At 37.7% G+C, this 19,736-nt stretch overlaps 1 protein-coding gene across 2 annotated transcripts in view; it reads left to right on the forward strand.

Annotated features, from left to right (window-relative positions):
- The window catches only part of CFAP54 (cilia and flagella associated protein 54), a 391,130-nt gene that overhangs the window by 101,253 nt on the left and 270,141 nt on the right, over positions 1–19,736 (forward strand). For both annotated transcript variants that reach the window (XM_015152488.3, XM_077954781.1), the window contains exons 23-26: positions 5,394–5,530; positions 8,701–8,848; positions 10,522–10,677; positions 14,874–14,996. In XM_015152488.3, coding sequence (XP_015007974.2) covers positions 5,394–5,530; positions 8,701–8,848; positions 10,522–10,677; positions 14,874–14,996 — 564 coding nt within the window. The remainder of the gene's footprint in view (positions 1–5,393; positions 5,531–8,700; positions 8,849–10,521; positions 10,678–14,873; positions 14,997–19,736) is intronic.

The raw sequence follows: 19,736 nt of genomic DNA on the forward strand, positions 1-19,736 counted from the left end.
GGTGAAGGGAAAATGAAGTTCACATGACTCCCACTTTGTATGTGAATTCATTAAAACCCATTATTAATCAAAACCCCTTTTATTAATAATGATTTGTCTTTTGTCTATTTTATTTTTTATTCAAATAAAAAAAAAAGGCTCAGCATGGTGGCTCACGCCTGTAATCCCAGCACGTCGGGAAGCTGAGGGAGGCAGATTGCTTGAGCTCAGGAGTACAAGACCAGCCTGGGCAACATGGTGAAACCCTGTCTCTATTAAAAATACGAAAATTAGCCAGACGTGGTGGCATGCACCTGTAATCCCAGCTACTTAGGAGGCTGAGGCAGGAGGATTACTTGGGCCCAGGAGGTGGAGGTTGCAGTGAGCCAAGATCATGCCACTGCATTTCAGCCTGGGTGACAGAGCGAGACCCTGTCTTAAAAACAACAACAACAACAAAAAAAAGAGTTTTAACTCTTCTTTACCCTCTCATCCTCTATCTGAATATTACCACTCTTTCCACTCATCTATTTATGGATGAATCATTTAGTCAATGTTTATCTTGTGCCAGGTTATATGCTAGATGTCATCACTTCATCCTTTGAAATATGTTTTTTTTTTTAAATCAATGTCATTATGATGACAGTAATACTTGTTTAGATAATTCTGACTTATGGTTTCAGTTAAAACCCTGATTGCAAGTCATGGAACCAGCTCAGCTTGGGTAATGCAGCTAGGCCCTGGGAATGTAGCAAAGTCCAGGCAGCTCTAGGTCTCATACTTCTGGTTCTCCCTATATGTCTGCTTTCTTGTATTTTTCTCTAAACACTGGCTTTCATTACTTCTCCATCTTTGGAGGAAAGATGGCAGTTCCTGAGTTTTTATATATTACTCAATTTCAGCTATAAACGGAGATCAGCTGACTGGCCTCTAATTGTGGCTCCAAATTCCTGGGAAAGAGAATGTAATTGGCCCAACTAGCATAATAAAGAGTCTGATCTCTCCTTTTTTTTTTTTTTTTTTTTTTTGAGATGGTCTTACTCTGTTGCCAAGGCTGGAATGCCCTGATCTCATTTTTGGTGTTTGACAGCTGACTTGTGACTTGTTTTTATTTTTTATTGACTTATTTTTATTATTTATTTATTTATTTTTATTTGAGATGGAGTCTCACTCTGTTGCCCAGGCTGGAGTGCGGTGGTGCGATTGTGGCTCACTGCAACCTCCGCCTCCCGAGGTCAAGCAGTTCTGCCTCAGCCTCCTTTGTAGCTGGGATTACAGGCATGTGCCACCACACCTGGCTAATTTTTGTATTTTTAGAAGAGATAGATTTCATCATGTTGGTTGAAAACCTTAGGTCTTTTGCTCTAGCTGTTCCTTCTGCAAATGCTCTTACCCCAGAGAGCCATTCCATCATCTTCTTTAAGTTTCTGCTTAAATCTCACCTTCCTTGATCACCCTATTTAATGTTGTAACCTATCTTCCATTCCCCCACTTCCCAGACCTAAGGCTGGTCTCGAACTCCTGACCTCAGGTGATCTGCCCACATTGGCCTCCCAAAATGCTGGGATTACAGGCATGAGTCACAGCACCTGGCCATGACTTGTTTTTAAACCTTGCCCTTCTTTTTGCCTTTGGCCCCACATCTAGGCAGGATGATAAGAAGGCCTATGAGCTCACCTTCTCATTTTGTGGCAGCAGGAAATTTAAACCTTCTAGTCAGCATGGACTTTCCCCAGTCCTATCTCTCAACTTCTATGAAGGCCCAACCTGCTTTCTCCCTCTGCCTTGCCCAAGCCAGTCCAGACAGGCTTGTGCCTGTCAAGCTTTCCCAAGAAGTCCCTTGTATAAGTAATATACTTTCTCTCAAATTTTCCTGCTGTGTGGAGTGTCATCAATCTTAACATCAGAACCAAACTTTGGATGGGGGCCCATCTTGCTTTGCAGGGGAGTCTCTAAAACACCCAGCTTGAGTCAGGCACTCACTCTGGCCCTGTCAACCCTGTTATAGTCTAGTACAACTGCTGGGTGTCCTTCTCTGTGGGTAGAGGGATATTATCAGGAAAAAAGGATTTTTAAATTAATTCGACACATTATCTGAGGGCTTACTCTGTGCCAGGCGTTGCCCAGGTTAGTGACTCTAAAACTTAAGTGCACATAGGAATGACTTGGAGTACTGGTTAAGTAGATTGCTGGGTCCCACTGCCAGAGTTTATGATTCACTAGACCTGAGTTTGGGTCTGGGAATTTGCATTTCTAACAAGTTGCTGGGTGACGCTGATGGCCCAGGGACCATGCTTTGAGAACTGCTGTTCCAAGCAACATGAACAGAATGCCATGGTAGGAGACAGGTAATAAACAATGCCCACAGTAAACAAGTGAATTATCTAGTATTTCAGAAGATAATGAATGCTATGGAAAAACCAAGTGGAGTATGTAAAACGAATTAGAAATGTGAAGTGGGTGAATGGAAGGTAGATTACAATACTAAAGAGGGTGATCAAGGAAGGTGAGATTTAAGCAGAGACTTGAAGGGGATGAGGGAATGGCTCTCTGGGAGAAGAGCATTTGCAGAACGAACAGCTAGAGCAAAAGCCCTAAGGTTTTCAGAAGTGTACCTGATATGCTTGATAAACAGCAGGAGGCTTGTGTGGCTGGAGCAGAGGGACCCATGGAGAGTAAAAGGAGAGGTCAAAGAGCTAAGAGGTGACTGGGTAGCTGGAGAGCAGATCATGAAAAGACTTCCAGGGCATTACAGGGACTTTGGCTTTTGACTTGAGTGAAGTGGACAGCGATTGGGCAGTTTGGAGTAGTGGTATGATGTAATGTGACTCCTGTTTTTAAAGGTTCACCCTGGCTGCTACATTGAAAATAGACCATAAGTGGGTAGAGTGGCGACACTATCCACTACTGTAACCCAGTGAGAGGTGAAGGTGGCTTGGCCAGTGTGGTAGTAGTTGATGTGGTGAGAAGTAGTCAGTGTCTGGACATGTTTTGAAGGAGGAGCTAACAGGAGTCCATAAAGAGAAAAATAAAAGATGACCCTAAGGTATTATCTGACCAATTGAAAGGGCAGAGTTGACATCAACTGAGTTGGGGAAGGCTGTGGGTAGTGGAGGTTCGGGGGAGTGGGAGATCAGTTCAGTTCGAGGCATGTTGAGGTAAGGTGTTTAGTGTATATGGAGAGAATTGTTGAGTAGTCAGTTAGATGTATGAATCTGGAATTTGGGGAAGGGGTCTGGGCAGGAGAGGGATTTGAGGGTGACAAAACTATGGGACTAAGTGGTATCAACAAGAAATGAGGGTAGACAGAAAAGAGGAGCCGTTCAAAGAGTGAACCCTGGGGCATACCAATATAAAGAGATCGAGGAAAAGAAGTAAAAGGAAAACTAAGAGTGGAATTCTGGAAGTCAAGCCAAGGTCGGGCATCAAAAAGGAGGTACCTACTGTACTTCATTATTTCATTCGTCTTTTAGTGCTTCTTTCTCATTTTAATTCAGCCCCTCTAAAATCTGTTCTGCACATCACTACCAGGACCAGATTAACCATTTTTGAACATGCTTATATCATGGCACTCCTCTGTTAAAGAAACCTCACAAAACCTCATGATTTTATAAACCTTAGTTTTATCACGGTATCTTTTCTTGTTTTGCAATGTTAACTAATTGAACAGATAACATTATTTTAAAAAGGATACTTTTTACAAGAAAAGAACAGTTAAATTATAGTTTCACCAACACTCTTACACATCATCTATTATTGCTTTCCTTGATAAACCTTAATAATTATATATTTTAATTATATATATATTTATATTTCAGTGACCACTTAGTACAGCTGTGTCATTTGATTAATGTAGCCCAAAAAAGCGACTCATTTACCACACTAAGACTTGGCCTCACTATTTTTACTGACTGTCAGGCTCTGTACAAATTATTCTACTTTTCAATGTTCTAGTTTCCTCATTCATAAATAGGGATGGCAATAGAGCTCACTTTGTAGAACTTTGATGAAGAATAAATACAGCAATGCACATAAAGTGCTTAGTCCAGTACTTGACAGCTTTAAATTCTTCCACCTGATTTTCAAGGCCTTCTGAAATCATGTCCCACTTGAACTTGTCCAATCATATTACCCACTTGTTTTTTTTTTTTTTTTTCATTTGTTTTTCGTCTCAGACCTTGCAGGGATGAAATGTCTACTTTTTTTTTTTTTTTTTTCCAAACTCTGACCTGCCTCTCCAGTCTCTCCTAAGTGTACTTTAGAGTCATTTCCATTACTGGACCTTTTGCAGATTCTGTTTTAACTGTGCCAATCGGAATCTTATCTCTGCCTTAGGGTTCAACTCAAGCCCTGCGTTTTCCTTGAAGTCTTCATATCTCCTTTTCTAAAGCCTCTGCAATTATGTTATTCTTTGTAGTTTTTCTGTGATGTTATGGGTTTTATGCCTTTAACCTAATTCCAGTTTCATAGAGTCGGATACCATCTCTATCTAAACTTTGAAGAGTCTATCTCTACAGTGCCTAACACAGACTAGAAACTTCATAAAAGCTTACTGGTTGGAGATCATGAGTATTCATTGGCAGATTTGAAAAATTCTGGCCCTCTAAGTTATTCCCTGGAGTGGAGAATATTCTAGTAACTTGTCATTCACTTCATTCCATGAATGCATTTATACTTTATACCTTAGCTGTTTCCATAAAGGATTTGAAGCAGTGTAGAACTCATTTGCTGAGATTTTGTATTGTTACTTACATATTTAAATGGAGTGCTTTTTAGGAACGTCTTTAAAGAAATATATTCTACAGTTTTTTTCTTTGAGCTTCCAGGCTTCACAAGTAAAATTATTAATTTTGTCCAAAGTTAAATTTGTTAAACTTAAAACATATATTGTCTTCTTGGGAAATTTCTCTGTTTTATTCCATACTCTTTTCAGCTTATGAACTTTTTGTTGCACAAAGCTCTGAAAGTGTCAGTCAGAACCAGAAAAGAATAAAGTATTTTTCATATATTGGGCTTGGGAAATCTGATTGTTTCTCTTGGAACAGATTGTTCATTATAACAGTATCTGTAATAAATGGAGTGCACTGCTGAGATAGATGGAAATGAAATTAATTTGGCTCAGATGTGATCTTTGTTTTGCTTATGAGGATTTGAAACATCCTTACAGAGTTTCAAATTTCCATGCAATTTAGAAATAAAAGAGTTTTCAAAAATGTGTCTGTCTCCCTTGCCAGTGGCCATTACCTGACTATGGTACTATAGAATAGAACAGCAAATGTGAATAATTGTATCTGAAATGAGTGTGTGATCGCACCTTATAAAATGCTGTCATATATTGTACATTTTAAGAATTATTGTTTAAAACATTCATTCACAAATAAAACTATTACATAAATGTGTGCTTTTTGTTATAGGTTGCCTATCAAGTTGGTAACTATGAATTGGCTAAGAAAGTTTTCTCACCAGTTTGGGATTATTTTGTTGCTTCGCCACTTCAGGATGAACAATCTGTTATTTGTTTAAGCAATATAATTACTATTACACAGAGAAGGTAATTAGAAATATCCTTCTAAAATATTAATTTGCTTATTCAAAATATAGATGCTGGATGTGAAGCCTGGGATTATTTTTTATATCATGTTCAGATAGTCCATATAAAATGATTTCTAATAACTATTGTAATAAAAGTATACATTGCAAGGTCTCATGTGCTTGTTAGAAACTTTCTTTCTTTTTTTTTTTTTTTTAATACTCACTCACTCTGTTGCCCAGGCTGGAGTACAGTGGCATGATCTTGGCTCACTGCAACCTCCGCCTCCTGGGCTGAGGAGATTCTCATGCCTCAGCCTCCCGAGTAGCTGGGATTACAGATGTGCACCACCACGCCCTGCTAATTTTTGTATTTTTAGTAGAGATGGGGTTTTGCCATGTTGGCCAGGCTGGTCTCGAACTCCTGGCCTCAAGTGATCTGCCCACCTCAGCCTCCCAAAGTGCCCAGATTACAGGCATAAGCCACCATGCCTGGCCGAGAAACTTTCTTTCTAGAGTCAGCAAAAACACTGGAGGCCTAAGGTTGAAGGTTATGAAATAAAAATACCAACTACAAACCAAAGTAATACCAGTTATATCCTTAAACACAAATATGCATTGGGAACTTCTGTACTAGAGAAAGGTCAAATTGGGGTTAAGGTTATGGTCTGACAGGTTGACTGTTAGGTTAAGAAGGCTTTTACTTTGCTAGAAGAGGCTCCCAGGATTACACCATTGGCAACTGCAAATAGGCCAGTAGAAGCCATATAGAATTACTATCATTTGTCTTCACTGCCATTTTCCTTAAAAGAACAAAGTTTTGAAGCAGGCTCAGAAATGAGCTTTAGTGTAATTTCAGTCGGTCTCAGTAACAAATTCAAAAGCAACAAGAATCTCCCTCACCTGGCTGTTAATGCCTGAAAGTTTTAAAACAAGGAGACAAAACCCTTCATTCCTCAGTCAAAAATAATGAGCTTAAATATGCAAATATTGATTCAGGCAAGACATTGATAATTCCATTCAATTAAACAAATGCAGACTTAGCATTTTCTATGTACAAGGATGCTATGTGCTATGGGGGGATGGATTTCAGAGGCATTTTAGAGGTGGAAGAGACAGGACTTAGATATTATGTGACTTGTGGGGATAAGAGAGAAAGTGAAAAGTGACTGGGATTTCTACTGTTAACTGACTGGGAAGTCTGTGACATTTACTAAGGGGATATGAGAGGTAGAACAAGTTCTTGGAGGAAGATAATTAATTTGATTTAGAATATTTTGAGTTTGGTTTTTCCATCAGGACGCCTTTGTGAATATGAGATGCTAGTAGGTTTATTTACCTAGTGCTGACACTCAAGAGAGCATCAAGGCAAATTGTCCATTGAGTTCATCATCAATGTCTTGAAAATGAATGGTATCTCCCAGGAAACGACTGTTTAACAGAAAAGACAGAAGGCGAGAATTGAACCCTAGGCATTGCTTAATATTTAGGGAGCAGAAGTAGAAGATGGAACCAAGGAAAGATATTGAAAAGAAGCTGTCCAGAAAATGAAAGTCCAAGAAAGTGCATTGCTAGAGAAAGTGAAAGTATCACCAAAGAGGGACTGACCAGCGATATTAAATATCAGTGCCAGGTCAGGCAGAGCAGCTGCTCAATAAAATGCCACAGACAGGGTTGAGTAGAACACAAATGAAGAAGAGTTGGCAATTAGGAGGCCATTGGTGAATTCCAGAGAGCCACTTTTGTAGCATGATAGGCCAGAAACCATTTTGCAATTGGCTAAGGAAAAAAAGAAAATGAAACATCCGAACAAGCAAAGACTACTCATGTGAAGTTTGGTGGTAAAGAGGAGGAGAGCATATAGAAGCTTAGTGGGGAGGCAGGCTGAAGGAAAGAATTGTGGAGTGTGGAGAGAAGGCAGCCAGTAGAGAGGGGGACACTGAAGAAGAAAATGTAGGTGATGATAACACTATGGTGGCAGAGCCTGGTGGACATAAGAGCTCATGGGTGGAAAGAACAAAGGATTTAGAAATATTTTTTTTTTGTGGGGAATGTCAACAAGGAGACATCAGGGATAAATGGAAGTGTTGTTGAGATGCAGTAATGACTCAGTTGATGTAATTGAACATGAATTTGTACTGAAGAAGCTCCTTGGTGTTAAAGACCCCATTTGATTCATGTTTATACCCGAGGGTCTAGAACAGTGTCTTGTACATAGTAGGCATTCAGCAATTGCTAGCATGAATGAAAGAAAGAATGAGTGAGCAGAATCAGTAAGTGATCGTTGTCAGAGAGAGAGAAAAATTGGACAGTGACATCTGTGCAAGGTCAGGCAAATTGATTATTGCACAAAATAAAGAGGTGACAGAACCTAACCTGCTAGAAAGATTATTATTGAAAAGACTGACCAGCGTCCGAGCTGGGTAGAGAAGGAAATGGAGCCAGGGGGTGACAACTTGGACTAATTGCACGTGTCAAGGTGCTGAAGGTCAAAGAGCAAGTTTAGTATGAGTCGCAATCGTGGGAGACCTAAAATCTTCCTGGTAAAGATAGTTTTAAAGTTTAACATAGTGGTGAAAGGGATCATCTTCCAGTGTGAATTAATGATATCAGCACTTTCCTGTTTTATAGGGATGGGGGTATTGTGAGTAGTTAAGCCCAAAGCTTAAGAGGGAGGGTTTGTCACCAAGGAAGGCTAAGGGCAAGGGGTGGAATACTGGACACAAGGAAGACTTTGCAGATTTCACAGCTTTGCCAATGGTTGGCTCTGTCAACTGCAATTTAGAAAAGATAATTAGAAATAATCTAAGAGTTATTAAGATTCTCTTTTTAACCAAGGCTGAGCTTGATATAAATGACCCTCATTTTCAGGAAATGCATTAATTGAAACATTGGACCTATTTCTCAACCTTCTGAAAATCTATACTGATTTTGTTATCTTGATAAAAAATAACTTTATGTATTAGAACCCCAAAAATTGCCACTAATTAATTTTATGTATCTGTGACATAATATTTCAGTAGTTTAATTTTCTTAGTTGTGAACTTGTCTGTGCAAGAGTAGCTATTCTAAATATTTTTGTTGCTTTTTTTGGGATCATTGTGTAGCTGCTGAAAACAAATCAATGTAAAAAGACAAGTTGACCTGCTAAATCATTTTATATTTATACCTGCCATTTACTTCATATTGCAGATTACATTCAGATATTTTGGCAGAGACTTCTTCAATCCTATTGTACCTTTTTCTTAGAAATATTTTTGTAATAAGTGACATCAAAATTAAAGAAGAAAATCTTTTCTGTGATAATATTAAAGGCAATGAGATTTTCCCATCTCAACAAGTAAGTGAATTAAAGTGACTAAAAACATGTCAGATTCACTGTATTATTTTCTTGATGTTTTAAGGCCATGTTTTTTGAGTGATTGCATAGCTTGTTTGGTGAATGGACTGAAAGGACATTGTCTGATTATGCGACTTTATGTGATATTTCATATAAGTTTCACAGACTGGAGTTCATGCTCTTTCTCTTCTTTTCAATTTATTTCTTTCCCCCCGGTATACAAAAATACTATATATTTCAGACATTCAAAAATATGTAACATATAAAGTGAAACCCATTGTAATCTTATTACCTCTAAGAATATAACAATTTTGCTTTCATATAATTTCTCTAAGAACATATACCTAGACAAATCTGTTATTATTATTTAGGAAAATGGGATTATGATCTACTTGCTATTCTGCAACTTGCCTTTTTAACACTTTTATAATATATCTTGCACATATTTTCATGCTGGTATATATCAATCTGTCACATTATTTTCAATTATAATATTGTCTTCATGGAGGCAGGAATGTAACCTGTCTCCTATTGATAGATTCTCAGTGTGGTTATGAACATTGCTGTATGTACATCTGCAACTCTATAATGCTCTTGCATTTAGTAATGATCCTACATTATTTTTTTTTCATTCCTGCTCAAAGTTCACTTTTCTTTCTCTCTTTCCTTCTTTAAGTATGGAGGCTTTAGCTGTCTATGTTTTTTACAGTTGCTATTTCCTACCCATCCATTAACTAATTAATTAATTAACCAAGACATTGTTACATGGGACTATGCCAGTTTCTGGGGATATAAAAGTGAAAAAAATGATTCTTTGCCCAAGACAAGTTCACTGTCCTGTAGAGCCCAAGTACTCACAACCGTCATCAACCTGTTCCTACTAAATTGCCTTCAGCTTCTTCTTTCAGCGTATTCAGTCTGAAAACAAAGACAATTTTCAAGTACTTCAATGAATTCCGGAATGCTAGACTACCATTTTAGTAAAAACTGATTATATGGAAATTTCTGGTTACCACTCAGACAGTTTCTTTGTACATAATCTTGAATGTATATATATATAGAGAGAGAGAGAGAGAAAAAAAAAATAATGAAATCTTTCCCCAGGAAAGGAAAAAGAGGAGTAAGAAAGGATTACTATTCTTTTTAAGTGGCATTTACTCTCAAAACCTTAACGTTACATTTTACTATCATTTAAATTTAAGTAGCAAAGTATAATTAGCAGAAGCAGAATAGGAGGTTAGCTTGGTTTACTGAAAATTTACCGTTTTCTTTCAAATCAAAAACGGAAATGAGAACCTGTTAATCAAACGGGGGCAATATTATAGAGATTTTATATATTTTAATTGTTATTATAATTTATATTTTTGAAAACTAGATTTTTTAAAATATAAAAATATAGCCAACTTTTTAGCTTATAGATAAAAAAACTGGTTTCTGTCATGGTACTTGTATTGTTTCATGAAAAATTCTGAAGTTTAATTCTAAGATCGTGCTATCTATAGGTAGCATTATTGGAGAGTTAGAGTTGTTTCTGAATTTAGATTTTTCTAAAATACAAAAACTCATGTTATTTTTAGCCAGAAGGATCACATTTTCTACCCTTTCTTCTCTTTAGAGACACATAAGCTAAGCACCTATGTTGAATCTGAGTAACAATGCCTGTTTCTTTACAGGTTGCCAGACTCATTGAATGTGAGAGAGTATTAGTGGCATTGGAACTTAGCAACTTCCTAAATGATTGCAGCTATGCGCTTCAAGCTGTGACTCAGTGTTACGGCCTTCTTGCTCCCATAATCTATCACAATATTGTTTTGGTACCTGTTGTACAGGTAAGGGTATTCCTCTCCCCAAGAGAAGGGAATCTTTATAACAGCAACTTAACAATTCATTTTAGAAAAGAAAAGCCATGTATCTTTTATAAAGGGCAAATAGGTCAGGAACCAGTATTATGAAATTTTAGGAGTTAACTGAAAAACACTTTAATAAATTCTATGTCTGGGCAAATACAGATAAGGACACAAAATGGATTTCTCTGAAAATATTCGTCCTTGTTCCTGTCCATATTTAAATATTGGCAATTTACCTTTCTAGAGTTTTAAAGTTATTTTAATTTTTATGTTCTTGTAGTGTCAGAAACAACAATATTTATTCAAGGGATGTTGTTAAATCCATCATCTGGGGAAAAATGTGATGGAAGACCCAAGACAAAATACCAGGTGTATTGGTGATGGAGGAGTTAGGATTTATGGAAAAAGGGTAGCTGAGACCTGGCTGAAGGGATTGTAGAGTTTTTTATGTTTCTTAACTTATCACCATGGATTTAGTGGCTTGAAAGGACACTCATTTATGATCTCATAGTTTCTGTGGGTTAAGAGGTTGGATATAGATTAGCTGAGTCTTCTGTTTAGGGTCTTACGAGGTTGAAATCAAAGTGTTGGCCAGGGCTGTGATTTCATCTGAGGCTGGAGGTCCTTTTCTGAGTTCACTGTTATTGAGAGAATTCATTTCCTTGAGGTTTTACATAGGAGGTCCTTAGCTCCTAAAGGCCAACTACTAATTCCTTGCCACATGACCTTTCCACATCATGGCACTTTGCCTTTTCAAGGCTGTAGGAGAGTCTCCTCCAGTATGCTGTGAGGAGCCTTATCTAGGGTAATGTAATCATGAGACTGATGAGCTCATCACATTCAGGAGCCCTGTTCACACTCAAGGGCAAGGAATCATACAGGGCATGTACACCAGGGGGAAGAATCCTGGGGACCATCTTAGAATTTGGCTTACTACGGGGAAGTAATGAGAGATATAAGATTTTGCTGCTGAGACTTGCAGAAAGTTATCGCCATCATTGTCACTGTCATCGTCAGCATCATGATCATCATCACTGAGACAATTTTTGTCATCCTAGAAGATGTGAGTGAACTCACACAAAGTCCAAAAATTTTTAGTACTTGATTGGGAATACTAACTAGACAGCTTGAGTAACTTAATAAAGATTCACCTTGGAGGGACTCTACGGAGCATAAGTGTGTCTCCTTCTCCTACATTCCCGACAGCTGCTGGAGATCTGCCTCCAGAGTCCAAAATCTAGACTCATAGTTGACAGCCTTCTGGGTCAGTTGTAAATAGATGGAGCAGTTTTCTCAAGTGTGGAGTATGGTTCCTCCAAAATCCAAAGGTGCTGACCTGGCATGGTCTTTCTTTTTAAAGGTGAGAGATGCCAGATGTCAGACCTACTTTGGAGGGGGTATCCCAGCCTCCCCCAGATATTTAATGTGGCAGCCCTCTGAATCATCATTGGGTCTATTTCTACCCATTGGAAGGTGTTTATCAAGGTCTTCAATGTACTTGACATTTCTTGATCATTAAGTCTGATCAACATGATATCATTGATATAGTGGCCCAATGTTTTGTTTTGAGGAATGTCCAGAAAGTTTATATCCTTTCACATAAAATTGTGTCAGAATTTATAAGAACATTCATTGTCTTGGGACAAGACTTGAAATGCATACTTTTATCTGTCCAGTGTTAATGGGAACTAGGATAGAAAAGAAAACATTAGCTATATCTATGCATACCTTTTAATGTGTGTTAGCTTAGCAAAGATACCACATTGGGAACAGCAGCCGCTCAATTGGCTGAGTTTACAGTATCCACTGTTACTTTCTAGAATCCCACTGATTCGGGATACCTTTGGCTAGAGAATGGATTGTAGCTATGGGAAGTCTTAGGAAAGAAGTCTCTAATTGAATTGTATTGTTTGGAATTGGAAAAGATGAGTAGAACAGAAGGGAGTTTCCAGAAATAGGCCTCAATATATATGAGAATGTAATATGTGACAGAGTTGCCATTCCCATTCAGTGGAAAGAGAATGGACATTTTTACTAAATGATGGTAAAATGCCTGGATGTTCACCTGAGAGAAAATCGAGTTTGACTCCTATTTGTACCATATACTAAATGTCCAGATTTATCAAAGACTTAAGTGTAAAATAAAGCAAAAACTTTAGGAAAAAATATCTTAGGAGATGACATATGCAGTCCAGGGTTTGGGGGGAAACATTTCTAACCAAGACTGCAACAAAGAACCTATGTGCAACAAAAAGGACTATAACAAAGATAGAAGAACATTTATAGATTTGGAAAAAAGCATCTCCAAATGTGACAGAGGGCAAATATATATACAAGTATAACGAAAAGTCTTGCAAACTGACAATAACCTAATAGAAAAATAGGCACAGGATATGAATAAGCAGTTCACAGGAGAGCAAATTCAAGTGAGTGAGAAATATATGAAAAGATGCTCAAATTCTGAATATTCATAGAAATTCACATTAAATTAACAATGGAATATCACTGGCAGGATTGAAAAGATTTGCTGGTGAAGATGTGGGACAATTGCATTCTCATTCATACATGGGGAAAATGTGAATTGTTACAAGCATTTGAATTTTGGTAAAGTAATTTTAAATTAAATTAAATCTAATTTTAAGCAAGATTAAAAACAAATATACTTGATGTGATAGTCCCTCAGTTAGTAATTTATCCTATAGAATAAAATTTTAATAAAATTAAAAATACATTTATCTGACACAGCAATTCTTCTGTTAGTAATTTATCCTATAGAATAAAACCTCCAGTTGAAATAATGCCACTCCTAGTTCCACCTCTTGGTTCCTGGACCTGCGGAACCTACTGGGACACAGTGCTACATGCTGTCATTGGTTTAGAATGTATACTGTGTTCTGGAGGATGGTATCTCATCTTCACTGGGTATCATCTCAAAGCCGGCATCTTGATTGCTAATCATAGTTGGCAACTGAGCATGTAAAAGGGTATTTACTGTGACATTCTTGGTGTTGGCAAAAGAGCTGGTGACAAAGAGAAGTAACAGTACTCCCAGATTGTACAACCATGAAAATATGCACCATGAAGTCCTGGAAAAGGCTGAGTAAATTATGCCTGATCCACACCAAATAATATTATGCAGCCATTAGAAACAATGAATTAGAGCTATACCTGTAGATTTAGAGCATTTCTCACCAGACATGGTTGTCCAAAAACCATGTCTTATGAGAAATGTTCACAACCAAAGGCATGGTTGAAGGAAAAAATACACGATTCAGAAAAGTATATACAAATCCCATTTTGTAAAACACCAACCCTCCTAGGTACGTTATATTTTTATACACATATATGTATTTATATTTATATGGGCCTCGGGAAAACTCCAAAACTACTAGGGTGTTCACATGATTTAGGGATATGATATGGTAGTGTGGGAGAGGGTGATTAGGCTGGGGAGGAATTTTAAAAATCTTAGAGATGAGTGTACCGTAACAATGGTAACAGTATTGTTAGAATGAGAGCTTGAAGCAATTAATGTGCCCCCAAAGAACCAACATTCATATATTAATTTGTCCTTTGGGTTAATCTAAATGATGAATAGATTGATGCAATCTCAGCGCTACTTTTGAAAAGCTAAACTTATTCATCTAGCTCTTGATCAAATTTAAGATCATATAATATGAAGCAAGGAGAATAGGAAGTAAACACCAATATTAATTGATTTCCTGAGGTATAAATGTTTGGTTTTAATTTTAAAGGAACTATTACTTTAAGTACCTGGAATCACTATGTAATATTTAATATGCCATATAATCTTCCATCTGCTTTTTCAAGGTCCTTCTATACCTGGATGTGATAGTTTCTCAAATGCATGTAACATTCTGACTATATCTTTTAAGATATTTATCAAAATATGCTTTGTTTTATAGTCATTTGTGTTTTTATTTTATTCTTTCCACTAATTTTCAAGTTGCTGTAGGTGAAGGACTAATCCCAAAATTGAATGTATCAACTTTATCTCAGTGTACTTTCCTTTATACCTAATAAACAATTTATCAATAATTATTGATAATAATAAAATTTTATGTCTTAAAGCTTGCATGATTTGAATGGAACATTTTGTAATGAAATGAGTAAGGATGACATTTTAAAACAGAAATCACTGTGATTCTAATTTTTAGATCCTGATAAAGTGTATAGTGGTTTTGCAAGGACTACCAAATATTGTCTGCTCGAAGAAACATACTGCGAGCTTTGAAAGTATACAGCACATGATAGCTTGTTGTATCTTCTACATAACAAAGGTATTTATCTCATTCTTTATCTAGTATTATAAAATTTAGGAGCAATGATGATTTGGAAAGTCTACTTTTAATCACAATAAGAACACTTTTAAAAATAGCACCCCAAAAGCATTTTTAGATCAAAAGCAAATGTAGAGGTTAAACATTATAGAATAGCAATCTGTTGTTGAACTTTTTGATGAAACTTTAGTTCACAAACTAAAATTTGATGTTACTGAAATAGCATTTGTGTGTGTATATATATATATATATATTTTTTTTAAAATTATTATTATTATTATACTTTAAGTTCCAGGATACATGTGCACAACGTGCAGGTTTGTTACATAGGTATACATGTGCCATGTTGGTTTGCTGCACCCATCAACTCGTCATTTACATTAGATATTTCTCCTAATGCTATCCCTCCCCCAGCCCCCCACCATGAGGCCCCGATGTGTGATGTTCCCCTTCCTGTGTCAATGTGTTCTCATTGTTCAACTCCCACTTATGAGTGAGACCATGTGGTGTTTGGTTTTCTGTCCTTGTGATATTTTGGTGAGAATGATGGTTTCCAGCTTCATACATGTCCCTGCAAAGGACATGAACTCATCTTTTTTTATGGCTGCATAGTATTCCATGGTGTATATGTGCCACATTTTCTTTATCCAGTCTATTGTTGATGGACATTTGGGTTGGTTCCAAGTCTTTGCTATTGTGAATAGTGCTGCAATAACCATACATGTGCATGTGACTTTATAGTAGAATGATTTCTAATCCTTTGGGTATATACCCAGTATTGGGATCACTGGGTCAAGTGGTATTTCTAGTTCTATATCCTTGAGGAATTGTCACACTGTCTTCCACAATGGTTGAACTAATTTACACTCCCACCAACAGTGTAAAAGCGTTCTATTTCTCCACATCCTCTCCAGCATCTGTTGTTTCCTGACTTTTTAATGATCGTCATTCTAACTGGTGTGAGATGGTATCTCGTTGTGGTTTTGATTTGCATTTCTCTGATGACCAGTGATGATGAGCATTTTTTCATATGTCTGTTGGCTGCATAAATGTCTTCTTTTGAGAAGTGTTTGTTCATATCCTTTGCCCACTTTTTGATGGGGTTGTTTTTTTCTTGTAAATTTGTTTAAGTTCTTTGTAGATTCTAGATATTAGCCCTTTGTCAGATGGATAGATTGCAAAAATTTTCTCCCATTCTGTTTGTTGCCTGTTCACTCTGATGATAGTTTCTTTTGCTGTGCAGAAGGTCTTTAGTTTAATTAGATCCAATTTGTCTATTTTGGCTTTTGTTGCCATTGCTTTTGGTGTTTTAGTCATGAAGTATTTGCCTATGCCTATGTCCAGAATGGTATTGCCAGGTTTTCTTCTAGGGTTTTTATGGTTTTAGGTCTTACATTTAAGTCTTTAATCCATCTTGAGTTAAATTTGTGTAAGGTGTAAGGAAGGGATCCAGTTTCAGCTTTCTGCATATGGCTAGCCAGTTTTCCTAGAACCACTTATTAAATAGGGAATCCTTTCCCCATTGCTTATTTTTGTCAGGTTTGTCAAAGATCAGATGGTTGTAGATGTGTGGTGTTATTTCTGAGTCCATTGGTCTATGTATCTGTTTTGGTACCAGTACCATGCTGTTTTGGTTACTGTAGCTTCGTAGTATAGTTTGAAGTCAGGTAGCATGATGCCTCTAGCTTTGTTCTTTTTGCTTAGGATTGTCTTGGGTATGTGGGCTCTCTTTTGGTTTCATATAAAACTTTTTCCAATTCTGTGAAGAAAGTCATTGGTAGCTTGATGGGGATGGCATTGAATCTATAAATTACCTTGGGCAGTATGGCCATTTTCACAATGTTGATTCTTCCTATCCATGAGCATGGAATGTTCTTCCATTTGTTTGTGTCCTCTTTTATTTCGTTGAGCAGTGGTATATAGTTATCTCTTGTCTTCTAGTTTTTTAATTTGTTTGCTCTTGCTTCTCTAGTTCTTTTGATTGTGATGTCAGGGTATCAATTTTAGATGTTTCCTGCTTTCTCCTGTGGGCATTTAGTACTATAAATTTCCCTCTAAACATGGCTTTAACTGTGTCCCAGAGATTCTGGTACATTGTGTCCTTTTTGTCATTGTTTTCGATGAACTTATTTATTTCTGCCTTCATTTTTTTACTTACCCAGCAGTCACTTGGGAGCAGGTTGTTCAGTTTCCATGTAGTTGTGCGGTTTTGAGTGAGTTTCTTAATCCTGAGTTCTAATTTGATTGCACTGTGGTCTGAGAGACAGTTTGTTGTGATTTCTGTTCTTTTACATTTGCTGAGGAGTGTTTTACTTCCAATTATGTGGTCAATTTTAGAATAAGTACGATGTGGTGCTGAGAAGAATGTATATTCTGTTGATTTGGGGTGGAGAGTTCTGTAGATGTCTATTAGATCTGCATGGTGCAGAGATGAATTCAAGTCCTTGATATTCTTGTTAATTTTCTCTCTCATTGATCTGTCTAATATTGACAGTTGGGTGTTAAAGTCTTCCATCATTATTGTGTGGGAGTCTAAGTCTCTTTGTAGGTCTCTAAGAACTTGCTTTATGAATCTGGGTGCTCCTGTATTGGGTGCATGTATATTTAGGATAGTTAGCTCATTTTGTTGAACTGATCTCTTTACCATTATGTAATGGCCTTCTTTGTCTCTTTTGATCTTTGTTGGTTTAAAGTCAGTTTTATCAGAGATCAGGATTGCAACCCCTGCTGTTTTTTTTTTTTTTGCTTTCCGTTTGCTTGGTAGATCTTCCTCCATCCCTTTATTTTGAGACTATGTGTGTCTTTGCATGTAAGATGGGTCTCTTGAATACAGCACACCAATGGGTCTTGACCCTTTATCCATTTTACCAGTCTGTGTCTTTTAATTGGGGCATTTAGGCCATTTACATTTAAGGTTAATATTGTTATGTGTGAATTTGATCCTGTCATTATAATGCTAGCTGGTTATTTCACCTGTTATTTGATGCACTTTCTTCATAGCATCAATGGTCTTTACAATTTGGCATGTTTTTGCAGTGGCTGGTAGCGGTTGTTCCCTTCCGTGTGTAGTGCTTTCTTCAGGAGCTCTTGTAAGGGAGGCTTAGTGGTGACAAAATCTCTCAGCATTTGCTTGTCTGTAAAGGATTTTATTTCTCCTTCACTTATGAAGCTTAGTTTGGCTGGATATGAAATTCTGGGTTGAAAATTCTTTTCTTTAAGAATGTTGAATTTGTCCCCCACTCTCTTCTGACTTATAGGGTTTCTGTCGAGAGATCCGTTGTTAGTTTGATGGGCTTCCTTTTGTTGGTAACCCAACCTTTCTTTCTGTCTGCTCTTAACATTTTTTCCTTCATTTCAACCTTGGTGAATCTGACAATTATGTGTCTTGGGGTTGCTCTTCTCGAGGAGTGTCTTTATGGTGTTCTCTGTATTTCCTGAATTTGAATGTTGGCTTCCCTTGCTAGGTTGGGGAAGTTATCCTGGATAATATCCTGAAGAGTACTTTCTAACTTGGTTCCATTCTCCCTGCCACTTTTAGGTACACCAACCAAATGTAGATTTGGTCTTTTCACATAGTCCCATATTTCTTGGGGCATTTGTTCATTTCTTTTCATTCTTTTTTCTTTAATCTTGTCTTCTTGCTTTATTTCATTACTTTGATTTTCAATCACTGATATCCTTTCTTCCACTTGATTGAATCTGCTATTGAAGCTTGTTTATGCTTCACGAAGTTCTTGTACTGTGGTTTTCAGTTCTGTCAGGTTATTTAAGGTCTTCTCTACACTGTTTATTCTAGTTAGCCATTTGTCTAACTTTTTTTCAAGGTTTTTAGCTTCCATGTGGGGGTTAGAACCTGCTCCTTTAGCTTGGAGAAGTTTGTTATTACCGACCTTTTGAAGCCTACTTCTGTCAACTCATCAAACTCATTCTCTGTCCAGTTTTGTTCCCTTGAGGAGTTGTGTTCCTTTGGAGAAGAGGCATTCTGTTTTTTGGAATTTTTAGCGCTTATGCTCTGTTTTCTCCCCATCTTTGTGGTTTTATCTAACTTTGCTCTTTGATGTTGGTGACCTACAAATGGGGTTTTGGTGTGGATGTCCTTTTTGTTGATGTTGATGCTATTCCTTTCTGTTTGTTAGTTTTCCTTCTAACAGGCCCCTCAGCTGCAGTTCTGTTGGAGTTTGCTGGAGGTCCACTCCAGACCCTGTTTGCCTGGGTATCACCAGCAGAGGCTGCAGAACAGCAAATATTGCTGTCTGATCCTTCCCCTGGAAGCTTCGTTCCAGAGGGGCACCTGCCTGTATGAGGTGTCTGTCGGACCCTACTGGCAGGAGATGTCTCCCAGTCAGGTTACATGGGGGTCAGGGACCCACTTGAGGAGGCAGTCTGTCCATTATCGGAGCTCAATTGCTGTGCTGGGAGAACCACTGCTCTCTTCAGAGCTGTCAGGCAGGGATATTTAAGTCTGCTGAAGCTGTCTGCTGCCTTTTGTTCAGATATGCCCTGCGCCCAGAGGTGGAATCTAGAGAGGCAGTAGGCCTTGCTGAGCTGCAGTGGGCTCTGCCCAGTTGAAGCTTCCCTCACTTTGTTTACACTGTGAGCATAGAACCACCTACTCAAGCCTCAGCAATGGCTGATGCTCTTCTGCCCGCCAAGCTCTAGCATCCCAGGTTGATCTCAGACTGCTGCGCTAGCAGCGAGCAAGGCTCCATGGGCATGGGACCTGCCAAACCAGGCACGGGA

The sequence above is a fragment of the Macaca mulatta genome, chromosome 11 (assembly GCF_049350105.2).
Source record: "Macaca mulatta isolate MMU2019108-1 chromosome 11, T2T-MMU8v2.0, whole genome shotgun sequence".
Classification (NCBI taxonomy): Eukaryota; Metazoa; Chordata; class Mammalia; order Primates; family Cercopithecidae; genus Macaca; species Macaca mulatta.